Source organism: Phyllostomus discolor, chromosome 4 (assembly GCF_004126475.2).
Source record: "Phyllostomus discolor isolate MPI-MPIP mPhyDis1 chromosome 4, mPhyDis1.pri.v3, whole genome shotgun sequence".
In the NCBI taxonomy this organism is placed as follows: domain Eukaryota; kingdom Metazoa; phylum Chordata; class Mammalia; order Chiroptera; family Phyllostomidae; genus Phyllostomus; species Phyllostomus discolor.
The window spans coordinates 50,248,996-50,272,536 of record NC_040906.2 but is presented as its reverse complement, the minus strand read 5'-3'; the positions used below and the strand labels follow the sequence as shown (position 1 = coordinate 50,272,536).

Genomic DNA, 23,541 nt, shown 5'->3' with positions numbered 1-23,541 from the left:
AAGTTCTCATAAGTGTTAGGTAATTGTGCGAATGAAGGTAGACACAGCTACAGCTTCTGAAACCCAGTAGTTATTACATTCATTGATTGCAAAAGAATGATAATGGCAAGTTACTGCGATCTGGTCCATCTCAATCCCTTTCTCCCAGCCTTAAAGTAGGCCTTTCTGTAGGCCCCTAACAGGGTCTATACTCCCATCTGTCTCCTAGAAAACATGCTGATGTTCTAATTTACTTTCTTCTTTATCTCTGAGCTCACTGTAGGTGACATCCTTTATCTCTGGGCTCACTGTTCCCTTTCAGCGTTACTCAGCCCCGACTCTCTGTGTGCTCTGTCAGTAAACGTGGGGGCCGCACCAGTGTTGCTGAGATGCAGGTTGGGTTGTGACATCAGTCATCTCCAGGTGTGTGTGTGTGTGTGTGTGTGTGTGTGTGTGTGTATTTTACAGGCAAAATGATTCTTGTCTCTTGAGGGCCATAGGCAATGGATAGGCAGTATTATAGAAAAAATCTTGAATTATTTTCTCTGAGACTTTTAGTAATGATGACCGTCTGTTGTGTTAGGAGAGTTCCACCTAGAGAACTCAGAATATAAACTGAGGCCTGTCTCTGACCTCTTAGGGGTTCTAAGCATTGCTGAATGCAATAAAAGGAATCGGTTACACAAACACTAATCCAGTCAACAGGCGTAGAAGGATGGATCTGGTTACAGTTTCATCAAATACCATTTAGCAAATGCCTTCAAAGGGGCTTTTTTCTTTCTTTCTGCTTATAAGGATCAAGGTATTAAGGAGAGTCACAGTCAGATTAAGGACACCCACGGACTCTTCAAGCAAAGAGAAAAATCGGAATTTGGGGTGAGGCAGTGTTTAGAAAAGAGATAAAAATCTGAGCTGAAGTGGATATAGCAAGGGAGATCGAGTCAGAAACGCAGGAAGTTACATAGGTCCACGCTAGTGTATTTTGAGACAATAGAACAGGCTATGTTGAAAAGTAGTTTCCTGTGGAGCTGAGGCCCCCAAGGATGCAGTGAAGGCACCCCCTAAGGAAGGCTGCTAGCTGCCCAAATAGGTCCCTAGGGTGGTAACTTCTGCTTTCTGTGTTCAGAAATTTTGTCTTAAGAGTTCAGAGTTGAGTGAACTCAGGATGCCAGATCATACTAACATTTGACTTGAGACTCAAGAATAAAATCCACTTGCTAATTTTTAAAGCCTATTTGTAGGTGAGTTACGTGGAAAACAAACTTATAAAGAGATTGCTTCATGAGTGTGGATACAGAACAAAAGGAGTTAGTGGTGGGCTTTAAACATGTTCTGATACTGCACTCTGCTGATAATCCAGTTAATCTTCCCTGCACAGGGAGGAGGGTGTGACGCCGTACAGCACCCATCCCGCCCTTTCTCACTGCCAGTCCTTATTGCCTCTTTACCTTTGCTCCAGCCTATTGAGGCTGGCCATCCCTAACCACCACTAAACACACATAACTTTATTAAATATGTTCATTCTTTTTTATCACGTTGTGCCCCATCCTCCAGATTATTTTCACTGGTTATTTTCACTTCAGATTATATATTTGTTAGGGTTTGCTACTTAAAAAAATCAATAGTCTGGCAGATGTCACATACCTGCCTTTGTCATTAGTTGTGGTTTGAGTGTGCTGACAGAACCCAGAAGTAGTAAAATCATTAATTTAGCTGAAGAATCCAGGTATTCAAGATACTAATTGGAGTCGACAAGATGTTAAAGGACTTTTCAGACTATTTTAAAATTAAATTTGCCTAAATTCTTCTAAATGATTTTGCGGATTTCCATAATAAATGTGGCAAACATTTGTCCTATGGGATGTAAATAATCAAGCTCTGTGGCACTGTAGAGTAATATTATAAAGCACTTAGCTAATCAGATTGTGAGAGTCGCTCAAAATTTCTAACCATGTAATTTTTGCATAGAGAGAGGGTGCCTCATGCTGTGCAATTACCTGGTTTTATTAGCTATAAATGTGGTTGCTGCTAGCTGGCCTGATGGCCTAGTGCCTATGGAGAACTAGAGGGTGGCTCATGACTCAGTGCCGCGCGGAGTGTCAGGAAGGCAGGCCATCTGACAGTGGGGCAGTGGCTGAGGCCCTGCGAGGGAGCTGATGAGGAACTGTTTCTGACGCTTCTGTAACCAACTAAAGAGAGCGTTGGAATTTTCTAGGCGTGTTGGAATTTTCTAGGCGTGTTGTAATTTAGGGGTGCTGTATAAACTAACATTCCATTGTGTATCTACATCAGGTTTGAAAAGGAAAGTGGGCTGGCTTAGTGATTAGAAGCAGGGGTCAGACATACCTACCTGTGTTAAAAACTTGGCTTTGCTCTTTACTCTGCTCTTGGGCAAGTTTTTACATTTCTCTGCGCCTGGGTTTGTTTTTTCTCCTATGAAAGGGAGATGGTAGTCGGTCCGAGCTCATGATTTGCTGTGGGATTTTGAAGGTTCGGGCTTCATGAAGTTCTTGGCCTACCTCGTAGTAGGCGCCCAATAAATATTAGCTGTTAGTATAAAGGAAGCTGTAAGTTGCAGAGTCTCTCTGAACAAGGGCAGCTTTTAATAAAAAAATGGGTAGATGAAAGGAGTCATATTTTTATTGGACTTTTCTTTTAAAGAGAGAGAAGGGGGAAATGCATAAAGAGAGGCAGAGGTAGGAAACCTAGATTCAGATTTCATCACTGACAGTTACTAGGCTCCTGGAAAGTGAACTTGAACAAACCACATCAAAGACCTAGTTTTTCAAAATTGAAATATGATAATATAGCTAACTTACTTGTGAGAGATTAGTAAGATAAGTGCTTTGGAATGTTGAAGTGCTATATTTATGTCAAAACATAGATAAACATGGAGGGCCCAATACGATAAACACATGAAGTTAATTAAAGCAAGCAGATTATGAAGGTGGAATCCACTGCTAGAAGAGGTCTGAATTTTCCGTAAGCTTGACGTGACTCTGAATGATAAACCGATTACAAAGGAAGGGGGAAGCTGTCAGAGTGAGGAATTGGCATGGGTTGAGCACCTGGCATGTGTTGGGCACTGAGGTGGGATTGTTGTCCCTATTTTACAGATGAGAAGACTGAGGCCCAGAGAGGTTACATAACTTACTCAGAGTCACCCAGCTTATGTAAATCACACAGCTACGGCTTGAGTTCAAGCCTCTGACTCCAGGGGGTGGCCCAACACACTGTGGATGGTTACCTCCATTCAGCTTATCTAATATTTATCAAGTACCCACTTGTGTAAAGTACTGGTACTGATACCTTAATTTGTTTTATAGAAATGGATAGCAATTTAAAGGATGAAGGAATCTGGATCATTTTATCCAACCAAGTCATTTTCTAAGGAAGCAAGGTCCAGGAGACCAGGTGGCTTTAGGGCCATCTGTGGAGCTAGAATTTGAATTCCACTTGTGTAGTTCAGTATTTGACTAAATTCTATTGCTATTCAGTTTTTTTAAAAGCTTAATCCTTCATTAATTTATACTTGAGGACTAACAATGAGACTTACAGGCTTTCTTTGGGGAGGGTTTCCCTGTAATTTTAGCACCAAGTTACCTCTTTGACTGAGTTACCTAAGGTGTGTAGTGGGAAGCTGGGTTTTGTACATGCTCTTGTCACCCAAACCGAATACAGGTTGTTGACAATATGCTTGACTTTTCTCATGTCACAGTGACATTCTGTTGTGAGCACAAAGAAGGTAAAGTCTCAGCCTTTTTATGATTTGGAAGGTATCTCCCAGATTCCTGTTCTTAAATCTCTGCTATTTGTTTCATTCAGTTTTCGCCAGTCTTCCATCCCACCAGGGGGTCTGCCCTCAGTTGGGTGTGCGCTTCACCAGAAAGCAGCCCAATTCCTGGAGGGGAGCCCTGGCCACCCTCCCAGCGGCCACATGCTGCTGCAGCCCGCCAGGGAGACCACTGGGCAACAGAGACTTCCCAGTAGTGGGGATGTTCATAAGAAATCCCACATGGCTCCATCTCAGCGGTTCATCAGCAGTGAACAGAATGACTGGTTTATTTTTCTCTTAGTATTTCCAGCCATTTCCTTTTCAAAGAAAAGTTTTCATGGCATGCAGCATCATTGGGAATATAGGCTGCTTTATATTATGGAACCTGAATTCAGCTAATTTATTCTTCTTTATGTCCCCGAGTACCTAATGGGCAGCATTTGAAAGAGCACCTACAGAACCGTGAGGGTTGCTGTTTGTCACGTGACTGTGTTATTGAATGGGTCTCATTAAGCCTGAAGTGATTCAACAAGCATGACCTGTGTGTGATACTCTGGTGATTGAGTGCAGGATTGAAAAACATCAAGCCTGCCATTTACGTTGTTCCTGTAGTGCTGCATTTTTAGGAGGGGAGGGGCTGGCTTTCCGTGTTGTTATACATGTGAGAACCAAGTTTTTATTTTAGGAAAATGGTCCCACCATGATACTCTTCGGGTAAACATACAATGAATTAAATAGTAGTTTTGTTTTTTGTAAAGATTTTATTTCTTTATGTTTAGAGAGAGGGGAAGGGAGGGGGAAAGAGAGGGAGAGAAATATCAATGTGAGAGATAGACATGGATCTGTTGCCTTTCACATGTGCCCGAACCTGAGACCAATCCCGCAATCCAGGCATGTGCCCTGACCAGGAATTGAACTGCCAACCTTTCAGTGTGCAAAACAACGCCCAGCCCATGAAGCCACACCAGTCAGGGCTAAATATCATTTTCTTGTTTTCGATTCTGATTTTTGTGGTTGGGTGCATATGAATCTTTTGGTTCCTGAGATTGAGAGTTCTGTCTCCATTATATCTATAATCAGAACAGGAAACAGAAAGGAAGGGAAGTTTTGCCCACATCCTGCCTGAAAGAGCTAGGTGCTTGACCTTACAGACTTGTGGGCGCTGTTTTTAGCAGTTCTTAAATCAAGAGTTTCCCCTTGTCCTTCACACCCTGCTGCTATCTAGGTGCAGTGGCCCTAGGCTCTGTGGTGAGAGTGGTAAGGGGTATGCCATTCCGAGAAGACCAGTGGCATCGTCTTCTCTAACCTGTCCTGTGCACAGAGGCCTGGTTCCGTTGCTGTGGCCTTTCATGGTGCTGGCCCAGTTCTAGGAAGAGGACTGTCTCAGCCCACTCGGGCTACTCTGACAGAATACTGAGGACAGGGTGGCTTATAAACAAGATATATTCTTCCCATTTCTGGAGCCTGGAAAGTTCAAGATCGAGGCATTAGTGGATTTGGTTTGTGGTTGGAACCTGCTTTCTGGTGCACAGATTGCTGTCTTCTTACTGATTCCTCACAGGGGATCTGGGGTCTCTTCAATAAGGACACTGATCCCATTCATGAGGGCTCCACCCTCATGACGTCCACCTCCCAAAGGTCCCAACTCCAAATACAGTCACACGGGTTAGTTTTCAACACATCCGTTTTAGGGTTAGTCTGTAGCAGGGGCCTGTGCAAAATGTAGCCCCCCTGTTGAGATTCAGGGCTCCATTCCTCAGTGCCTGGTAGAGAGCATCTGCCACAGTGGGTGTGCAAACCACAGACTCGATGAAAGGCTGGCTTACCTGGAGAGGTGATTTTGGAAATATATGATTAAATACATCGGGTATAGAATTGGAAATGGAAGGTTTAAGATGGAGCAGTCCTCTACATTCTGAATCTGAAAAAGTACAATAGCAAGGCAGGGACATGCTTGGAGAACAGCCAAAGCAGGAAAAGGCTGTTAAGAAATGGGGCTCATTTAATTGCCATGGACAGCAGAGCCTGCAACAGGCAAAGTTTTCAGTCTGAAAGTTTAATCAGCAGTGAGCTGGTGAACACAGATTTCTACTGTAGCTTCTACTATGGTTATATAATTGACTATGATTCTTGTGAAAATATAGACTCGGTAGCCCTTATGCATGTAAAAGAACAGAATGAATGCTGAGGCAAATCCACACCCGCCAACATTTTAAAAAAGCTTTTATTTACTTATTTTTATAAAGAGGGGAAGGGAGGGAGAAAGAGAAGGAGAGAAACATTGATGTGAGAGAGAAACATCTACTGGCCACCTCTCATGTGAGCCCTGACCGTGGACCGAACCTGCAGCCCAGGCAAGTGCCCTGACAGTGAATTGAACCAGTGACCTTTTGCTTTGTGAGGTGGTGTCCAACCAACTGAGCCACACCAGCCAGGGCCACCCACCAGCACTTTACTCTTTTCACCGTACTGTTCAGAGTCACCATTTGCAAACCTGGATGCTCTATAGCAATTATTTAAACACACTAAATATCATTATCACTAAATACTGTTTGTTCATTCGTCCTCAAAATAGTATTGAGTGCTTCCTGTGTGTAAAGCATCTGACCTTTCTCCCATATGTGGTATTATACCAGACATTCAGTACGATGAGCAAAGCAGGAAAAGGTTCCGAAAAAGCAGCAGGCCGTAGGGGCCAATGTAACAAAGAAGGGAACATCGTTTAATAAAATCCTGATCCAGACACTGAGAAGGCAGTCAGTCAGTTACCAGCACTCACACCTTACGGCCCCTGAGGACCTGTGGCCTTCCCAAGAAACCAGGCGAGCACTGGTTGGTTCTGGAGCCATGTCGGCAGGAACTCAGAGCCCAGAGAATAACTAAACTAGTTTGTACATGCCTAGGGTAGTCCTGGGAAGGCAAGGGAATCGTTTTGCTTCTTCCTGATTCAGCCCCAGGGAAAATCAAAATTTCTGTGCAAATAAATATTTTTAATCTTGCATTTCTATATTCTAGTCATATATATTATATATAAAATTCATGTGTTACTTTTTCTGATTAAAATTACATAGACTTATTATAAAGAATTTAGGAATATATAAACATTTAAAATCATTTATGGTCTTTCTGCTACCTAGAGATAACCACAGTTTTTTTTACTTAGATTTTATTTACTTATTTTATTATCAAAGTCACAAAATAGAATTTTATTTAATAAATACATATTTTTAATATATCTTATTATGTTACTATAGTTGTCCCAATTTTTCCCCCTTCATCCCCCTCTATCTGGTACCCCCCATACCCTCTAGCAGTCCCCCTTTAGTTCATGCATGGGTCATGCATGTAAGTTCTTTGGCTACTGCATTTCCTATACTGTTCTTAACATCCCCCTGTCTCTTCTGTACCTATGAATTTGTACTTCTTAATCACTGCACCTTTTCCCCCCTTCTCCCCCTTCTCTTTCCCTCCTAATGATCTCCATATCTATGATTCTGTTTCCGTTCTGCTGTTTGCTTAGTTTGTTTTCTAGATTCAGTTGTTGGTAGTTGTAAATTTATTGCCCTTTTAATGTTCATAGTTTTGATCTTCTTTTTCTTAAATAAGTCCCTTTAACATTTCATATAATATGGTTTGGTGATGATGAACTCCTTTAGTTTTACCTTGTTCAAGAAGCACTTTATTTTCTCTTCCATTCTAAATGATACCTTTGCTGGATAGAGTAATCTAGGTTATAGGTCCTTGCTTTTCATCACTTGGAATACTTCTTGCCAGTCCCCTCTAACCTGCAAAGTTTCTTCTGAGAAATCAGCTGACAGTCTTATGGGGATTTCTTTGTAGGGAACTCTCTGTTTTTCTCTTCCTGCTTTTAAGATTCTCTTTTTATCTTTAACCTTTGGCATTTTAATTATGATGTGTCTTGGTGTGGTTCTGTTTGGGTCCATCTTGTTTGGGACTCTCTGTGCTTCCCGGACTTGTATGCCTATTTCGTTCACCAAATTAAGGAAGCTTTATTTCATTATTTTTTCAAATAAATTCAACTTCTTGCTCTTTCTCTTCTCCTTCCATCACCCCTGTGATTCAAATGTTGGTACATTTGGAGATGTCCTAGAGGCTCCTTATCCTATCCTTGTTTTTCTTTGGATTCTCTTTTCTTCTTGCTGTTCTGATTGAATTTTTTTCTTCTTTATGTTCCAAATCATTTATTTGATTCTTGGCTTCATCCACTCCACTGTTGGTTTCCTATAAATTTTTCTTTATTTCACTTAGTTCAACCTTCATTTCCACCTGGACTATTTTATGCTGTTGAAGTACCCAGTGAGTTCCTGGAGCATCCTGACACCAGTGTTTTGAACTCTGCATCTGATAGATTGCTTATCTCCATTTTGTTTAGTTCTTTTTCTGGAGTTTTGTTCTGTTCTTTCATTTGGGCCATATTTCTTTGTCTCCTCAGTTTGGCAGCCTCCCTGTGTTTGTTTCTGTGTATTAGGTAGAGCTGCTTTGACTCCCTGTTGTAGTAGTGTGGCCTATTGTAGAAAAGCACACCAGTTAGTTGGATGGGGCAGAGCCTTAGGCAATTGCCAGGGCAGGCAACCCATGTTGCCATTCTGTATCTCTGTGTGTGGGGGGGGGGGGCGCTCATAGAGGGGACAGTGCTGCTGCTTCGCCTCTGAAGTTTTTTTCTGGGAGGAAGCTGTCTCCCAGCACTTGCCCTGATACTAGACACTTCAATTTCTCCCCATATGCTACTGGTGCCCTTCCAGCAGTAGCCGTGGTGCCGAAGCTCACAGGGAATGAATCTGCGTTTAAGTCCTAAGTTTATTGAGGGCCCTTTAAGAGGGTCTCCTGAGAATCCTGCAGTTTCTTCTACCACCCTAACCCCCACTGATTTTTATAGCCAGAAGTTATGGAGACTTGTTTCCCTGGCTGGGTGGTCTGTTGTGGGGCTAGAATCCCTCACTCTGGAGGTATCTCTCCTGACTTTTATCCACCATACATGGGTGTAGGACTGCCTGTTCTATCTCGCTGCACCTCTCCACATGTCTCTGTGTCTACACATCACTCTGCATCTCCACCCCACCAACCATCTGGATGAATGTGGCTTCTTTAATTTGTTGGTTGTCAGACTTCCATACAGCTCAATTTTCTGATGATTCTGGGTGATAATTTGTGTTGTAGTCTAGTTGCAATTTTTGCTGTGGCTGTGTGAGGAGGCGAGCTGTGATTACCTACACTTCCCTCTTGACGGGAAGTCCCATAGTAAAACTGCAGAACCTCAGGGTGCCAGAAAGCAACGCTACAAGATGGTGCAGGTGTACTCTCTGTCGTCCATCAGCAGCACAGTGCAGCTGTACTCGCACTCAGGCTCCTGCTGCTGCTGCTCATCAACCTGCTCAGTCTCTTCCTGCCTGTCCACCCCTGGGAGAGGCTCTGCAGTGCTATAGACGACACAGAAGCACCCCTCAGTTAGGCAGCTCCATGCCGAACCTGGGCAGCTGACCACACCCCATCTGGGTGGCCACTGCTGCCTTCTGCTGGCTGGTTCCTCCATTTCTCCTTCTCCACCACCACCTCCCCCAACCCAGAGCAAGTGCCACTGAGATATCCACAATTAATATTTTGTTTTATTTCTTCCCAGTGTATCTTTTATATTTTTTTAAAAAATGTGGGATCATTTCGTATCTTCAACTTTTGGGGAATAGACTGACCCTGGATCATATTGATAGTTAAGAGACAGAGCTGTCTTTGGAGAGAGGCTTTGACCTTGAATGCATTTCGCAGTAAGGAGACTGTTTCCTCTGACTAATTGGATGAGCCACTTTTCTTTCTTTTGCTATCATATTCTCAAGGAATCATAGAATCTTGGAACTGGTGAAGACCTCGGAGATCAGGGTCCATGGAGTAGTGTTTCAATGCTACACATGCCACAGGGCACAAAAGAGCATTTGATACTTGTGGTTTCTGCGCCTTCTGTCTGGGTTGGCAGTACCACATCACAGGCAGAAGGGAGGGGCCTGTGAGACACAACTCCTGCTGCTGTATAGAGGTTAATAGCTGTTGACAACCAGGGGGAAAAGCCTGGTCCTCATACATTATATAAATGGAGCCCTGGCCAGGTGACTAGTTGGTTGGAGTGTTGTCCCGTAAACCAAAAGGTTGCAGGTTCAATTCCTAGTCAGCACATGCCTAGTTTGTGGGTTTGGTTCCTGGGTAGGGCTCGTGTTGGAGGCAACCAATAGATATTTCTCTCACATCTATGTTTCTCTCTCCCTCTCTCTTTCTCTCTCTCTCCTCCCACCCACTCCCTCTCTCTCTGGAGTCAGTACATATGTCCTTGGGTGAGGGTAAAAGAAAGATATAAATGGAGCCTGCCAGCCCAATGATCATGGTTCTCATGAACTACTGCTTTCAGTCTGTCATGACCAGCAGTGTTCTCAGTGCCTGTCTCTCACAGAAGGACATGAACTCAATTTTATTTTAGTACGTTTGTCACATGAATAACATAGACTGTATCAGTGGAATATTAAAAATATAAAACAAGTTTTAAAATACAGAATCTGTAACGATCCTTTGGCAACCCTACAAAATTAAAGAAATTTAAATTTAGGATTAGGTTGAAAAGAGTTTTGAATTGAGGGAAAGTGGTTGCTCTGAGGATGAAAATGCTGATTAACTTAAAGTCTTATTATAAAACTGGTGAAAGTACTTTAAAGGAGGGGAGTTAAAACTTAACTTCCCTTAAATTTAGTTGCAAATGCCACTTATGTATTTAGTGTACCTCTGTTTATTATTAGCCTATTTCCATGAAACTAGTACAATAGTATTCTAAAATAGTATGTTTTCTTGATAGTAAATCAGATTGTTAGTTTATTGAATTAGGACCTGAAGTCTTATTCCATGAAAATGCCTTTTTTTTTCAAATTGTACTGGAAGAGTGTAGTTTTTCATAACTCTAAAGAAGTAAAATGTGAGCAGGACACTCGAACACAAGATAATGACTGTTATTTTGACATTAGTATATTCCTACTCTAGAGCTGTTAGAGTTGCTTACCAATACTTTAAAAGATAAATTCCATCTCTCCAAAGTACCACTTTGCAATCTTAAATATATACATAAAAACTAGCTGGAACACTGAAAATCCTATGTTGTGGTGAATTTTAAAATTGTCATCTAGGATTCAGAATATTCTTATATTTACCCTTTATTGATAAAAATGTTTTTAATGGTCACAGAATTTAGATACCCTAAGACTATGCCAAAAACATACCAAAGGACAGCATTCCCCTATTTTGACAAATACTGGTCTAAAAGTCTAATGTTTCACTCACAAAGAGTTGATCTGCCACTTAAAAATGCGGGGGGTAGGGGGTGGAATGGTTTCCAAACTTTACATGCACTCTGTTTTTCACAGCAAAGCTCATTTGCTCTTTCTTAATAAGAAATATAATTGCCACATGGATAAATAATTATATTGCCCAGTTAATGCATTTTCTTCCTACTTGGAAAACCGAACTAGAGAAGAAGGTTGCTTGATGAGCACAGAACCTCTCTCTGCACACAGCAGGCACTCCGAGTGTCAAGGAATCATTTCAATCGCCCCCTTCAGCACCTATAGAGAAACATGGTCCAATCCACTTTGATAAACATCGCATCCAATCAGTGGTAATTTTCTTTTCTCTCAGTTCCACGTTGAACCCATGTCAGCCCTCAAACTTCTGTTTTGTACGTAGTTATACCATCTTCCAAACAAGATTTCCAGTGTTCTTAAATGAAATCTCAACTCTTAACCTGTGAACAAAAGTAGAACCAATAACACTAATTCAGTGTGCAGGTCCCTGCACACTGACCAGGGCTTCTCTGTTTCTGTTCACTGCTGACATTCTCCACGATCCCCTTTCTGAGGTGTGGGCTTCCAGATCTCCTGTTTACTTACTGCCAATAACATGCCTTTCATTTAAAAATATTAAAAACTTACTGTACTTAACTTACATGACTTTGTATCTAATTGTTTATAATTCTTGATTAGCCATATATTTCATAAATAATAAAATGTTAATGACTGTGATTTAGGGGATGTACAAAATGTCCTATACACATTAGCAGATATAACTGTACTATCTCTGTGTTTTCACTTCAAAATTAAGTTTAACAGATACAATTTGTTTTTTACTGTGTCACTCCACAGTACAGTTCTCCAGCATTTAATACATTTCCAAATGTAAAGTATGGTTTCCATATCAAGTCACTGCTGTAAGCCAATAATCCACCTTTATATCCATTACAGTACCTGTTGCATACAGTAGAACAGAAAATCATTTTTTATTTTTTATTTTTATTGATTTTAGAGAGGAAGGGAGAAGGGGGGAGAGAGAGAGAGAGAGAGAGAGAGAGAGAGAGAGAGAGAGAGAGAGAGAGAGAGAGATCAATTTGTTGTCCAACTTATTTATGCATTCATTGGCTGATTCTTGTATGTGCCCTGACCAGAGATCGAACCTACAACCTTGGAGTATGCAGACGATGCTCTAACCAAGTGAGCTACCTGGCCACGGCCAGAGATAATATTTTAATGAATGATTAGATAAATAATATAAATGAATATCATCTGAATCCATTCCATCAACAGTTAAAAACCCCTCCCTTAATTTTGTCATGACTGCTCATCCAACTGATAGACATGTAGTCTTGCTTCAGCCTCCCAAGAAGAGACATGATGCAGAAAAAAGTGCATTGGACTATTAGGAAGAGACCTTTTCCTGTAAATAAATTTGGTTGCTCCCTCTTTATTCCATCTCCTCCACCATCAGTTGTGCTTGCTAGTAGGCACGACTTTTGTGGCCACTTCAACCTCATTTCTATTCAGAAAGCTTCAATAGAAATTCTTAAGCTTTTCAAGAATGCTGCTGAAGACAGTTTTTTCAGTATCACATACTTGTTGAGCACATATATATCTTTGCAAATATATGTAAAAGAAAATTAAATAGGAAACCTGTTATATTAGACTTTTATAAATATGAAATTTTATGTAATTCTATCTTTTATTTCCATACAGGCGGAAATACTCAGTGTCCTCAGTCACAGAAACATCATCCAGTTTTATGGAGTAATTCTTGAACCTCCCAACTACGGTATCGTCACGGGTAGGAACTCATTATTTGACTTTCTTTCCCCAATTACCTAGCTTTAGATTCCTTAATAAGCTAAAATGTTTAATATTAGGTTCAGTCATGAATCGTGTGCTACTGTCAGATGTCACTTTTGTTGCTATCAAGCATTAATAAAACTGATTATATCAATATAATTAAGAATGGTGTTTCCACTTCTACCCATGTTTAATTGTGCTAATTATATCTGCATAAATGCTACTTAAATACACTCGCAGCTGCAATACCAATATTTAAAGGTGCCGTTTAACTAAAATTTCATTTAATTAGTTGAAATGAGCGATGTTTTTTGTAAGTCTGTGACCTTTTACAAATTAAGATTTCTTGAGCTATTCATGTTGTAATTCTTTGCGAGGCATTTTAATCCCATTAGAGCATTCTTTCTTCAAGGTCTCGGACATGAGAACAATATTTTTCAGGTTTGGTCATCTGGGTTGGTAATGACCTTGATCTAAATTATCACATAATTTGGAACAGCGGTTTATAACCGGTAGAAATGTCCTTTCCAAAGAGGAGCACACAGAAAATTTTGCCCTATGAAAACACAGACATGTTTTTTAAATACTTTATACTCGTGTTTGTACAATCCAATCAGCAGCTTTAGGGTCTATAATGAGTATAGTGTTCACTTTTACAGTAAATAACTTTGATCAGGTTCTTTATCATGGCAGCTCTTTGATTAAAACAAAACAAAAAACAAAAACCTTAATAGATTAGCCCTGTCTTCTTCTACCATAATGGTTAGAACTTGCACTGCCTTTATATTTAGAAAATAACAAGTAAAAACTCTCAATAGTGTACAGCCCTATCACCCTGAACACTCCCCATCTCGCCTAAAAACCCTCAATAAAAAGGATTGGATTAGATACTTTCTTATAAATTATCTCATCTAATACAATAACCTATGAGATAAGTAAAATAATTTCTATTTTACAAATAAAAACCTAAAACTCTAAGTTAATTAATTCTCCCAAGGTCACCCAGTTAGTGGTAGAACCAGAGTGATAGGAATGTCCCTGGTTGATTTCCAAACCGAAGTTCCTCTCCTTGCACGCAAGCTATGATTACCCTGGTTCTTAAGCTCAAAGGGATTGTGATTGCTATATTATTTTCATCTTCTTGTAGCAGGCACTTTAACAAGCTTTTACTCTGATAAGTAGTATTTTTACCTAAGTTCTTAAGTAGTGGATATTTTATCCCCATTTAGCTACCTTTATATCTGCACCTGAAATGAGGTATGTGGCAGTTTATATCTTGAGCTTATATATTTTCTACTAACTAGAATACCCAAGAATGGGTTACATTGTTAGGGTCTACGTCATGCTTAACCTTCTAGGTTAGATTTCTGGTTTAAAGTTAAACCCTGTCTCTGACCCAGTTCCCATACTGTTGTTTGTTTCCTAGTCCATTATATTTACTTTTTACTGGTTGTGTTTACCTCGTATGTCTGCACCCAGTCTTCTGATTCTCATTTGTAACTTAATTTATTCTTATCTAGCAGATGAAAGTGTGATGCTGCAAAGAGATTAGAAACTCTGCTTTTTGTATTGTACCCTGTATGTTTAATGCAAAATTTTGAGAATAAGATTTCAGCTTTAACTCACTCAGGGGACTATTGAAGTTTTCTAGTTTCTTTTGAGGTGAGGATGAAGACTAGAAAAAGAGACTTGAGTGATGGTATGAATCCTTTGTCTGAGAGTTTACTCAGTCCCTAAGAGGACATGAAACATAGTCATTTTTTAGTCAGCATATTCAAACTGGGTCTTCTCATCCAAAAGAGGGAGAAGGAATCCAAGCAGTTGGATGAGCATTTTTAAATTTTTTTTAGTTTTTTTTAATAGACTAGCAAGTCCTTTATTTCATATACCCTTCTAATATTCTCTGCTAATACCTATTCCTACTCAAAAATCTTTGGTTATCAGTGACTAGTTTTTTTAAGGCTATATTTCACTTCCCTGTAAGGCTAGTAAGTAACATTAAATTTTATTATTAAACATTTCTTCTTTTTAAGATTTTATTTATTTATTTTTAGAGGGGGAAGGGAGGGAGATAGAGAGAGAGAGAGAAACATCAATATGCAGTTGCTGGGGGTTATGGCCCGCAACCCAGGCATGTACCCTGGCTGGGAATCAAACCTGCGACACTTTGGTTCGCAACCCACGCTCAATCCGCTGAGTTACGCCAGCCAGGGCCTAACATTAAACATTTCTTTAAAACCACACAAGTTTCAGAATTACAAGGTAATAGTAAATTTACGAGGTAAATTTACAAGGTAAATAGTATTTATAGCTCTTTTACTGGCCTATGAGTTTGATTGTTAAAGACACCTCTTAGCCAAGTTTTGATGTTTTGGAATGTATTAATTTGATGAGATTGCCTTTATTCCTAACTATGTTAGTGTTGTCTGTTTACAAGTATCTGCCGAAGAAATATGTGAACTTTTCAACCAACCTTCTCCAGCATTAAGATCCAGCCGTTCTCTGTGTATGGTTGGTAGTGAACCACTGAGCCAAGTTTGGGAGGTGAGATGGGTTGGGGGTGATAATACTTACCCTGCCTCTTTAAGTGAGCATGCTGAATTTAACATGCAAAAATATCAAAGTATAAATATGTTCAGAGAACTAAAAGAAACTGTTTAAAGAATTAAAGGAAAGTATGAAAACAATGAATCAACTAATAGTCACATCAAATAGATAGAAATTATTGTTGGGTTTTTTTTTTAAAAGACCTAGTCAAAATTTTGGAATTGAAAAAGACAGTAATTGAAACTTAAAATTCTCTAAAGTTGACTTAAAGCATATCTGAGATAGAAGAAGAAAAACAAATCAGTGAACTTAATACCAGATCAATAGAAATTATTTAATCTGAAAAAAAATTTGAAGAAAAATGAACAGAACCTGAGACCTATGGAACAACATCAAGTATATCAATTGTGTGTAATAGCAAAGAAGAGGAGAAGGGTATAAAAATCTAAAATGAAAATATAGAAACCTATTTGAAGGAATAATGGCCAGGAAGACTTCCTGAATTTTATAAAATACATTCATCTACATACTAGCGAAGCTTAACAGATTCCAAGTCGGATAAAGGCAAAAGAACATATACCCAGACACATCATGGTCAAACTCTGATAAAGCCAAAGTGAAAATTCTTGAAAGGACCAAGAAAAAATCTTCTCATGTACAAGAGAACGACAATATGATTAATGACTGGCTCTCGTCTACAACAACGGAGGTATTGTAGACATTTAAAGTACTGAAAGAAAAAACTGTATCCAGGAAAATTATCTTTTAAAAAATGAGTTCAAAATAAAGATATTCTTGGATAAAGGATGAAAGAACTGTTGCCAGCAGTCCTGCCTTGCAAGAAATACTAAAGGAAGTCCTTCAGGCTGAAAAAAATATGCCAACAGATAGTCATTCAAATCTATGGGAAGAAATAAAGGGTACTGGAAATGACAAATATACGGGTTATATAAATGGCTCCATATTATATTTTCTGTCATTTTCTTAACATAATTAAGAACATGAGATTGTATAAGGCAATAATTAGAACACTGTTGACTTTGAAACATACATAGATACATATTACAGTAATAGCCTAAGGAGCAAAAGAGGGAATGGAACTCATTTGCAGAAAGGTTTCTATATTTTACTGTAATTAAGAATATTAACCTACAGTAGATTGTGCTAAATTAAGATGGATTTTATAATTCCTTGAGCTACTACTAAGAAATTCTACTCAAGAAGAATAGTGAAAAATCAGCCAAAGAATGAAAACGACAAACTAAGAGTATTAACACAGAAGAAGGAATAGAGGGCTGAGGGCAGGAGACATGTAGAAACAGATGGCAAACGTAGCCCAACATATCGGTAGTTACATCGAATGTGAAGAGTCCAAACACCCCAGTGGAGAGAGATTGTCAGACTGGATTTTAAAAATCAAGAACAACTATATACTGCCTATAAGAGACACATCTTAGGTTCAAAGACATCAATAATTCAAAAGTAAGAGGATGGAAAAACAAATGCCATGCAAACAATAATCATGAGAGAAGTGGAATCACTATATTAATTTCAGACAAAATAGACTTAAAAAAAGAAATATGTCACCATGGCCAGGTGGATAAGTTGGATGGAGCGTTATTCCACACACCAGAATGTTGTGGGTTTGATCCCCAGTCAGGGAGCATACCCAGGTTGCAGGTTCCATCCAGGTCAGAGTACATACTGGAGGCAACTGATATCTCTCTCTCCCCGCCTCCTATCTCCCCCCCAAAAAGCAATAAAACATATCTTTGGGTGAGGATTTAAAAAATATGTCTAGAGACAAGAGTCGTTGTTTCTTGATAAAAAGATCAATGCATCAGGAAGATATAGCAGTTATAAACATGTATACCTAACAGAGGTCCTCAAAGCACATGAAGCAAAAACTGACGGAATTTAAAGGGGAAATAAGCAATTCAATTGGCTTCAGTGCCCCACTGTCAGTAATTGGTAGTACTAAACCAAAAAAAAAATTACAAGGATAAGGAAAACTTGACACTCAACCAGTTGTGGCTAATTCACATATATAGAACACACCAACCAGCCAAGAATACACATCTTTTCAGGTGCACTAGGAACAATCTCCAGAATATATCATAAGTTAGGCCACAAAATAAGTCTTACTACATTGAAAAGGACTGAAACAATACAATATATATTCTCCAACCACAGTGGAATTAAGTTAGAAATCAATACCAGAAAGAAATCTGGAAAATCCCCAAATATTTGGAAATTCGGTAACATACTTCTAAATACCCAGTGAGTCAAAGAAGATATCATAATGGATTTAAAGATATTTGGACAGAGAAAATGAAAATGCAACATATTAAAAAATTATACAGTGCAAATAGAGGGAACTGTATATCTTGACACAGCTATTTAACAAAGAAAGGTCTGAAATTGATCAACCTAAGAAGCTATAAAAATACAAAATAAACCCAAAGAAAACCAATGAAAGGAAATAAAGATTAGAGCAGAATACAATAAAACAGAAAAGAGAAAAATAACAGAGAAAATCGGTGAAATTAAAAATTGATCTTTGAAAAGATCAGTAAAACTGACAAACCTTTAGCTACACTGACCAAGAGAAAAGAGAAGACACAAATTACCGAAACCAGGAATGAAAGAGAGGACAGCACTGTGGGCCCCACAGAAATTTAAAAGGATTGTGAGGGGATGTTACGACCAACTCTGTGCCAACAAATCAGACAACTTAGATGCAGTGAGTGAATTTTTAAAATAATACAAATTATCAAAACTGATTCAAGAAGAAACAAAGTCTGAATAGACCTATAACGAAGAAAAAAAAATTGAATTAATGATTTTCAGTTGTTTCCATAATAAGAGCCCGGCCCCAGATGACTTCACTGGTGAATTCTGTCAACTGTTTACAGAAGAAAGAAGTAGTAACACCAATCTCTCCCACCCATACTCTTGCAGAAAATAGGGGAGGGAGGAACACTTACTAACTCATTCTAAAAGATCAGTGTCAGCCTGATATGAACACCAGACAAAAAGATAATTAGAAAACTATAGAGCAATTCCTTCATGAACATAAATGCAAAATCCTCAACTACAATGTTATTATCATCAGCAAACTGAATCCAGACACCAATGGAGAGAATTATACACCATGACTAAATGGAATTTATCCCAGAAATACAAGGTTGGTTTAACATCTGAAATCAATTAATGAAAGGTAGCATAAAAGGAAAAAAAAAGACCTTTTGATATTCTATAACACCAATTTATAATAAGAAATCTGAATAGACTAAGAATAGAAGGGAATTTCCTCAACTTGATTAATAGCATCTACAAAAACACACAACTAATAACACACTTAGTGGTGAAAATTTGAATGTGTCCCCCCCTAAGATTAGGAACAAGGCAGTAAGGTTCTGCTCTTGCCACATCTGTTCAACATTACAGCCAGGCAAGAAGAAAATAAAAAGCATCCAGATTGGTAAGGAAGAAGTAAAACTGTCTTATATGACATGATTCTCTATGTAGAAAATCCCAAGGACTCCACAAGAAAAAAAAACTACTAAAACTTTTAAACATATTTAGCAAGATAAATATGAAAAAATCTATTATACTTCTGTTTGTTGGGAATGAACAATCTAAAAATTAAATAGAAAAACTGTTGTATTCATAGTAGTATCAAAAAGAATAAAATATAGTTGGCATGAATTTAACAAAAGAAGTGTAAGATTTGTACATGAAAAGTACAACACATCGCTAAGAGAAAAATAAATATCTCAATAAGTGGAGAGACAGGGTGTGTTCATGGTTTGAAAGACTTGATATTGTCAAGATGGCAAATCTCCCCAAATTGATTTATAAATTCTAAATAATTCCTATAAAAATCCCAGCAGAATTTTTGTCAGAAATTGACAAGTTGGTCCTAAAATTCACATGGAAATGCAAAAGACCTACAATAACCAAATCAGTTTTAAGCAAGAGCTAAGTTTGAGTACTTGACTGCCTCGTTTTAAAACTTATTATAAATCTTCAGCGACCACATAGTGCATTATTGGAACAGAGATAGGCATACAGATTAATGGAACAAAATTAAGATCTTAGGAGAAAAAAATCCTTACATTGATACATCAGTTGGTTTTCAGTAAAAGTGCCAAGACAATTTAATGGGTAAGGGGTAGTCATTTCAACAAACTGTGTTGGGAGAATTAGAAATTCACATATGAAAATTATCTTATAAGCCCTGGCTGGCGTAACTCAGTGGATTGAGCTCGGGCTGTGAACCAAAGTGTTGCAGGTTCCATTCCCAGTCAGGGTACATGCCTGGGTTGCAAGCCATGACCCCTTGCAACCGCACATTGATGTTTCTCTCTCTCTCTCTTTCTCCCTCTCTTCCCTCTCTAAAAATAAATAAATAAAATCTTTAAAAAAGAAAATTATCTTAGACCCTCACCTCAAACTACACACAAAAATGCACTCAAAATGGGTGGTAGACAAGTGCAAGAGGAAACACTAAAACTAAAACTAGAAATAAACCTCTTAGAAGAAAAAAAGAAAATATTCATACCTTTGGGTTAGACAAAAACTATTTGGGTATGACACCAAAATCACAATCCAGAAAAGTTGATAAATTTGACTTCATCAAAATTAAGAATTTCTGCTCTTTGATAGTTATAAAATAATGAAAAGACAAATAACAGTGAAAGAAAATATTTTCAATTCATAAATTTGATGACTTGCATCCAGAATAATTAAAGAACTCTTAGGACTGAATGTTAATTAAACAACCCAGTTTAAAAATGGGCAAGCAATTTAAATAGACATTTTGTCTGTGGATATATACAAGCAGCTAATAGACACATTAAAAGATGCTCAACTGAATTTGTCGCTAAGAAAATGCAAATTCAAAATATGAAATAGCACTAGAATTAGATCCACTATAATGGCTGTAATCAAAAACACAGACTACACCAAGTGCTGAGAATGTGGAGGAACTGAATGCTCCATGCATTGCCGGCAGGGATATAAAATGGTACAGCTTCTTTAGAAAGCCCTTTGACAATTTCTTAAAAAGTTAAACTTTATTAGGGCCCAGAATCCCACCCTAGGAATCTACTTAAGAGAAATGAAAACACATTTCCACACAAAGACATTTACACAAATGTTCACAGCAACATTATTCATAATAGCCAGAAACTCTGAACAATCCAAGTGTCAATCAAGTGGTAAAGAATAAACCAAATGTGGTAAATCCATATAAGGGAATATTATTCACCAGTAAAAAAAGAATGAATGCTGATACTGCTATAAATGAACCTAATAAATATTACATGAAGAGAAGGAAGTCAGATGTAAAGGCCACAAATTGTATGATTCCATTTATTTGACCTTTCTAGAAAAGGCACGGAGAAAGCAGAGTTGCAGAGAGAAAGCAAATGGTGGGGTGGTGATTAACTGCAAGGGCACAGGGAGCTCTTCAGGATGGCAGAATGGTCCTAAAACTGGGCGGTGGTTGTGACTGTTCACTCAATAAATAAACCAAAAATCACCACATTGTACACTAATCGTGAACAAATCTTGTATGTAATTTATACCTCAAAGCCATTTTTTAGGGTACTTTTTCACTTTCTTGGCCATTTGTGCTAAACTTTAAGGGCTGTTTCAAATTCTGATGCAATAAGGTTGATATGTTTACATTGTCACATGAACTTTCCTGACTGTTTAATCTTATCTAGCTTTTAAGAATAATAATATCAAAAGAGATACCTATTTACATGCCTGCCTTTGTTTCAGATACATTCTTCCAGCACATCTCTGTGTTTCCGAGTTCCATGTAAATGGCTCTTGATTTTATTCTTGGCTGTGGTTTTACTATTCACTTGATTAGTGTTTGTTTTCAACAGTTTTCTTTCCAGGACAACACTAACTTTTAGAAACCACATCATGGAACAATTTTTGCATACTTTTGATGTCTTCTCTTATCTTCCCAATGAAAATATGAAGTCTTGTTTATGAAACACACCTTAGTTTTAATTGTACGTTTATGTTTCCATTAAAACTAGAATATGCCTCCCTGGGATCACTGTATGATTACATTAACAGTAACAGAAGTGAAGAGATGGACATGGATCACATTATGACCTGGGCCACTGACGTAGCCAAAGGTAATAATAATACGTGCACAGTTGGTGGGGAGCGTTTCCGCATTGGGACCTGGTGATTTAAGTCACGAGATTGGTTATTCTGTGTCTTTTAGATGCTCTTCTTTCTTCAGGCCAAACGTAGCGAGAATTCTGCAACTTACTGTACACATACTATTTTAGGTCATTGCCTTTCTACTCATGTGTTCCTGTTCTCTTTCCTTTTTTTTACCTATTTCTTCCCCTAAAACCAAGTTCCAACAAAACCAGGACAGCCATTTTTACACTTTGTGCCAATGTAATTTGACCAGCTTACTTGACACATTAAGCAGAAAAATCATAATTCTGTTTTTGTTCTGCAAGTTTCTACTTAGATTCAGTATCCAGAAAACATGATTTTTGTAGGATTAGTTCTCTTCATTTTATATACATAATAATATGGCAAATATAGTAACCACTTGAAAAAGATTTATTTGTCCTACCATGTACAAGCAGTTCAGATTTTATATTATATTGAATGTAAACTTGGAAATCACCCTTGGAAATAAAACATTTTAATACACAAAATCCCTAAACAAGGTGCCCTGTTCTGTTTCCCTCACAAATTCCTGCATAAACTAATGCTTTCTAAAGCAATTTAAATTCCATTTATTTTTATCTTTTTTTTCCATTTTCGTAACTGAACATTTCTGAATTGTATTTATAACTGTCAAAGTTGCTTTGGAAACAACATAATCTCAGCAATGAACACTGATAGTTACATTCGTACTCTAGCGACCCCTGGAAAGCAAGTGCGTCCAAATATAACTCAGGCAATGAACTGCTTTACGTTTTGCTAGTCCAGACTCTGTGAGCATCTCTTTAAAAAACAAGTAGAAGGATATTTAAAATTCATTAAGGAGGGCAACTCCTACTTTGCTTTCACTGGTAAGTCACACAGTGAATTCCAAAAGTAATAGCCTTTTCTTTGGGGAATTATCTTGTCTGTTTTAAGTTTCAACACCTGCCAAATTCTTCAACTAAAGGAAGTGAATTTTTTTTGTAAAGATTCATGCTAAATGCTGCTGCTGAATGATGATACTTCATTATCATATAAGAATAATAAGCTCTATGTTTAGGATGGTGTACTTAAGGCTTTGGCTGTGTTAATTAACTTAATTCTGTGTTCATGCATCAGGCATCTCAAATCAGCCCTAAAATTTCACATTCTTTAAGATATTTTCATGCAACATCAGAGTCACTTCTCTGCATGTCAGTAGTACACAGGGACCACCTGTTCATAAGCTGAGTGATGTGCTATTGTTGAGAACTGCCTGCAGTGTTGTGGAAATACGCTGATGTCATGTAAATACATACACAAGCAGCCCTCGGCTGAAAGCACCTCACCTTACAGACATCTGCATTTAGGGTGATGTGCCGATAACACCTATGTTATTACTTAACGACACTTAGGATGGACAGGCAGCAAATAAGTCAGCTGACATCAGTCACTCTGGTTCCTGCTGTGCACGCTCTACTTAAGCTTGCCGGGCCCCCAACCCGTGAACCCCGTCCCTCCCGGCCTCTTCCCCTGCATTGTCCCTGTCTGAGGGCGAGTCCCTTGGCTCCAGATCAGCTCAGTCATCCCTGGGGTTTCTCAAGACTGCTGGCACTCTGTATCAGGAGGACAACAAAGAGAAGAAACAGGACTAAGTAGCAAACTGGGACCAGAGACAAAGAATAGAAATGGAGAGAATGGGGGTAGACTGTGGGACAGTGTCCAGAACTTCAAAGTAATAAGACCATGTGTTTGTGACTGGTGAATTGACCTGACAGTCAACTTCTGATGTGTTTAGCCAAGGGTAAGTAGAGTGGGGCAGAGAAGAGACTTGTTTGTTTATAGTTACAAGTAATACTTCACATTTAAAATGACCTATAAAAGGAAGAAGAAATCAATGCTGTTGAAATGACTTCAACCCTC

General features: G+C 38.5%; 1 protein-coding gene across 5 annotated transcripts in view; it reads left to right on the top strand.

Moving 5' to 3' along the window:
- Positions 1 to 23,541, top strand: part of MAP3K20 (mitogen-activated protein kinase kinase kinase 20) — a 160,548-nt gene that overhangs the window by 55,154 nt on the left and 81,853 nt on the right. For 4 of the 5 annotated variants that reach the window (XM_028509228.2, XM_036023282.1, XM_028509232.2 and 1 more), the window contains exons 3-4: positions 12,805 to 12,892; positions 21,504 to 21,605. In XM_028509228.2, coding sequence (XP_028365029.1) covers positions 12,805 to 12,892; positions 21,504 to 21,605 — 190 coding nt within the window. Of the gene's footprint in view, positions 1 to 12,804; positions 12,893 to 21,503; positions 21,606 to 23,009; positions 23,423 to 23,541 lie in introns of those variants that run through there. The other variant, XM_036023283.1, reaches the window with a different exon arrangement.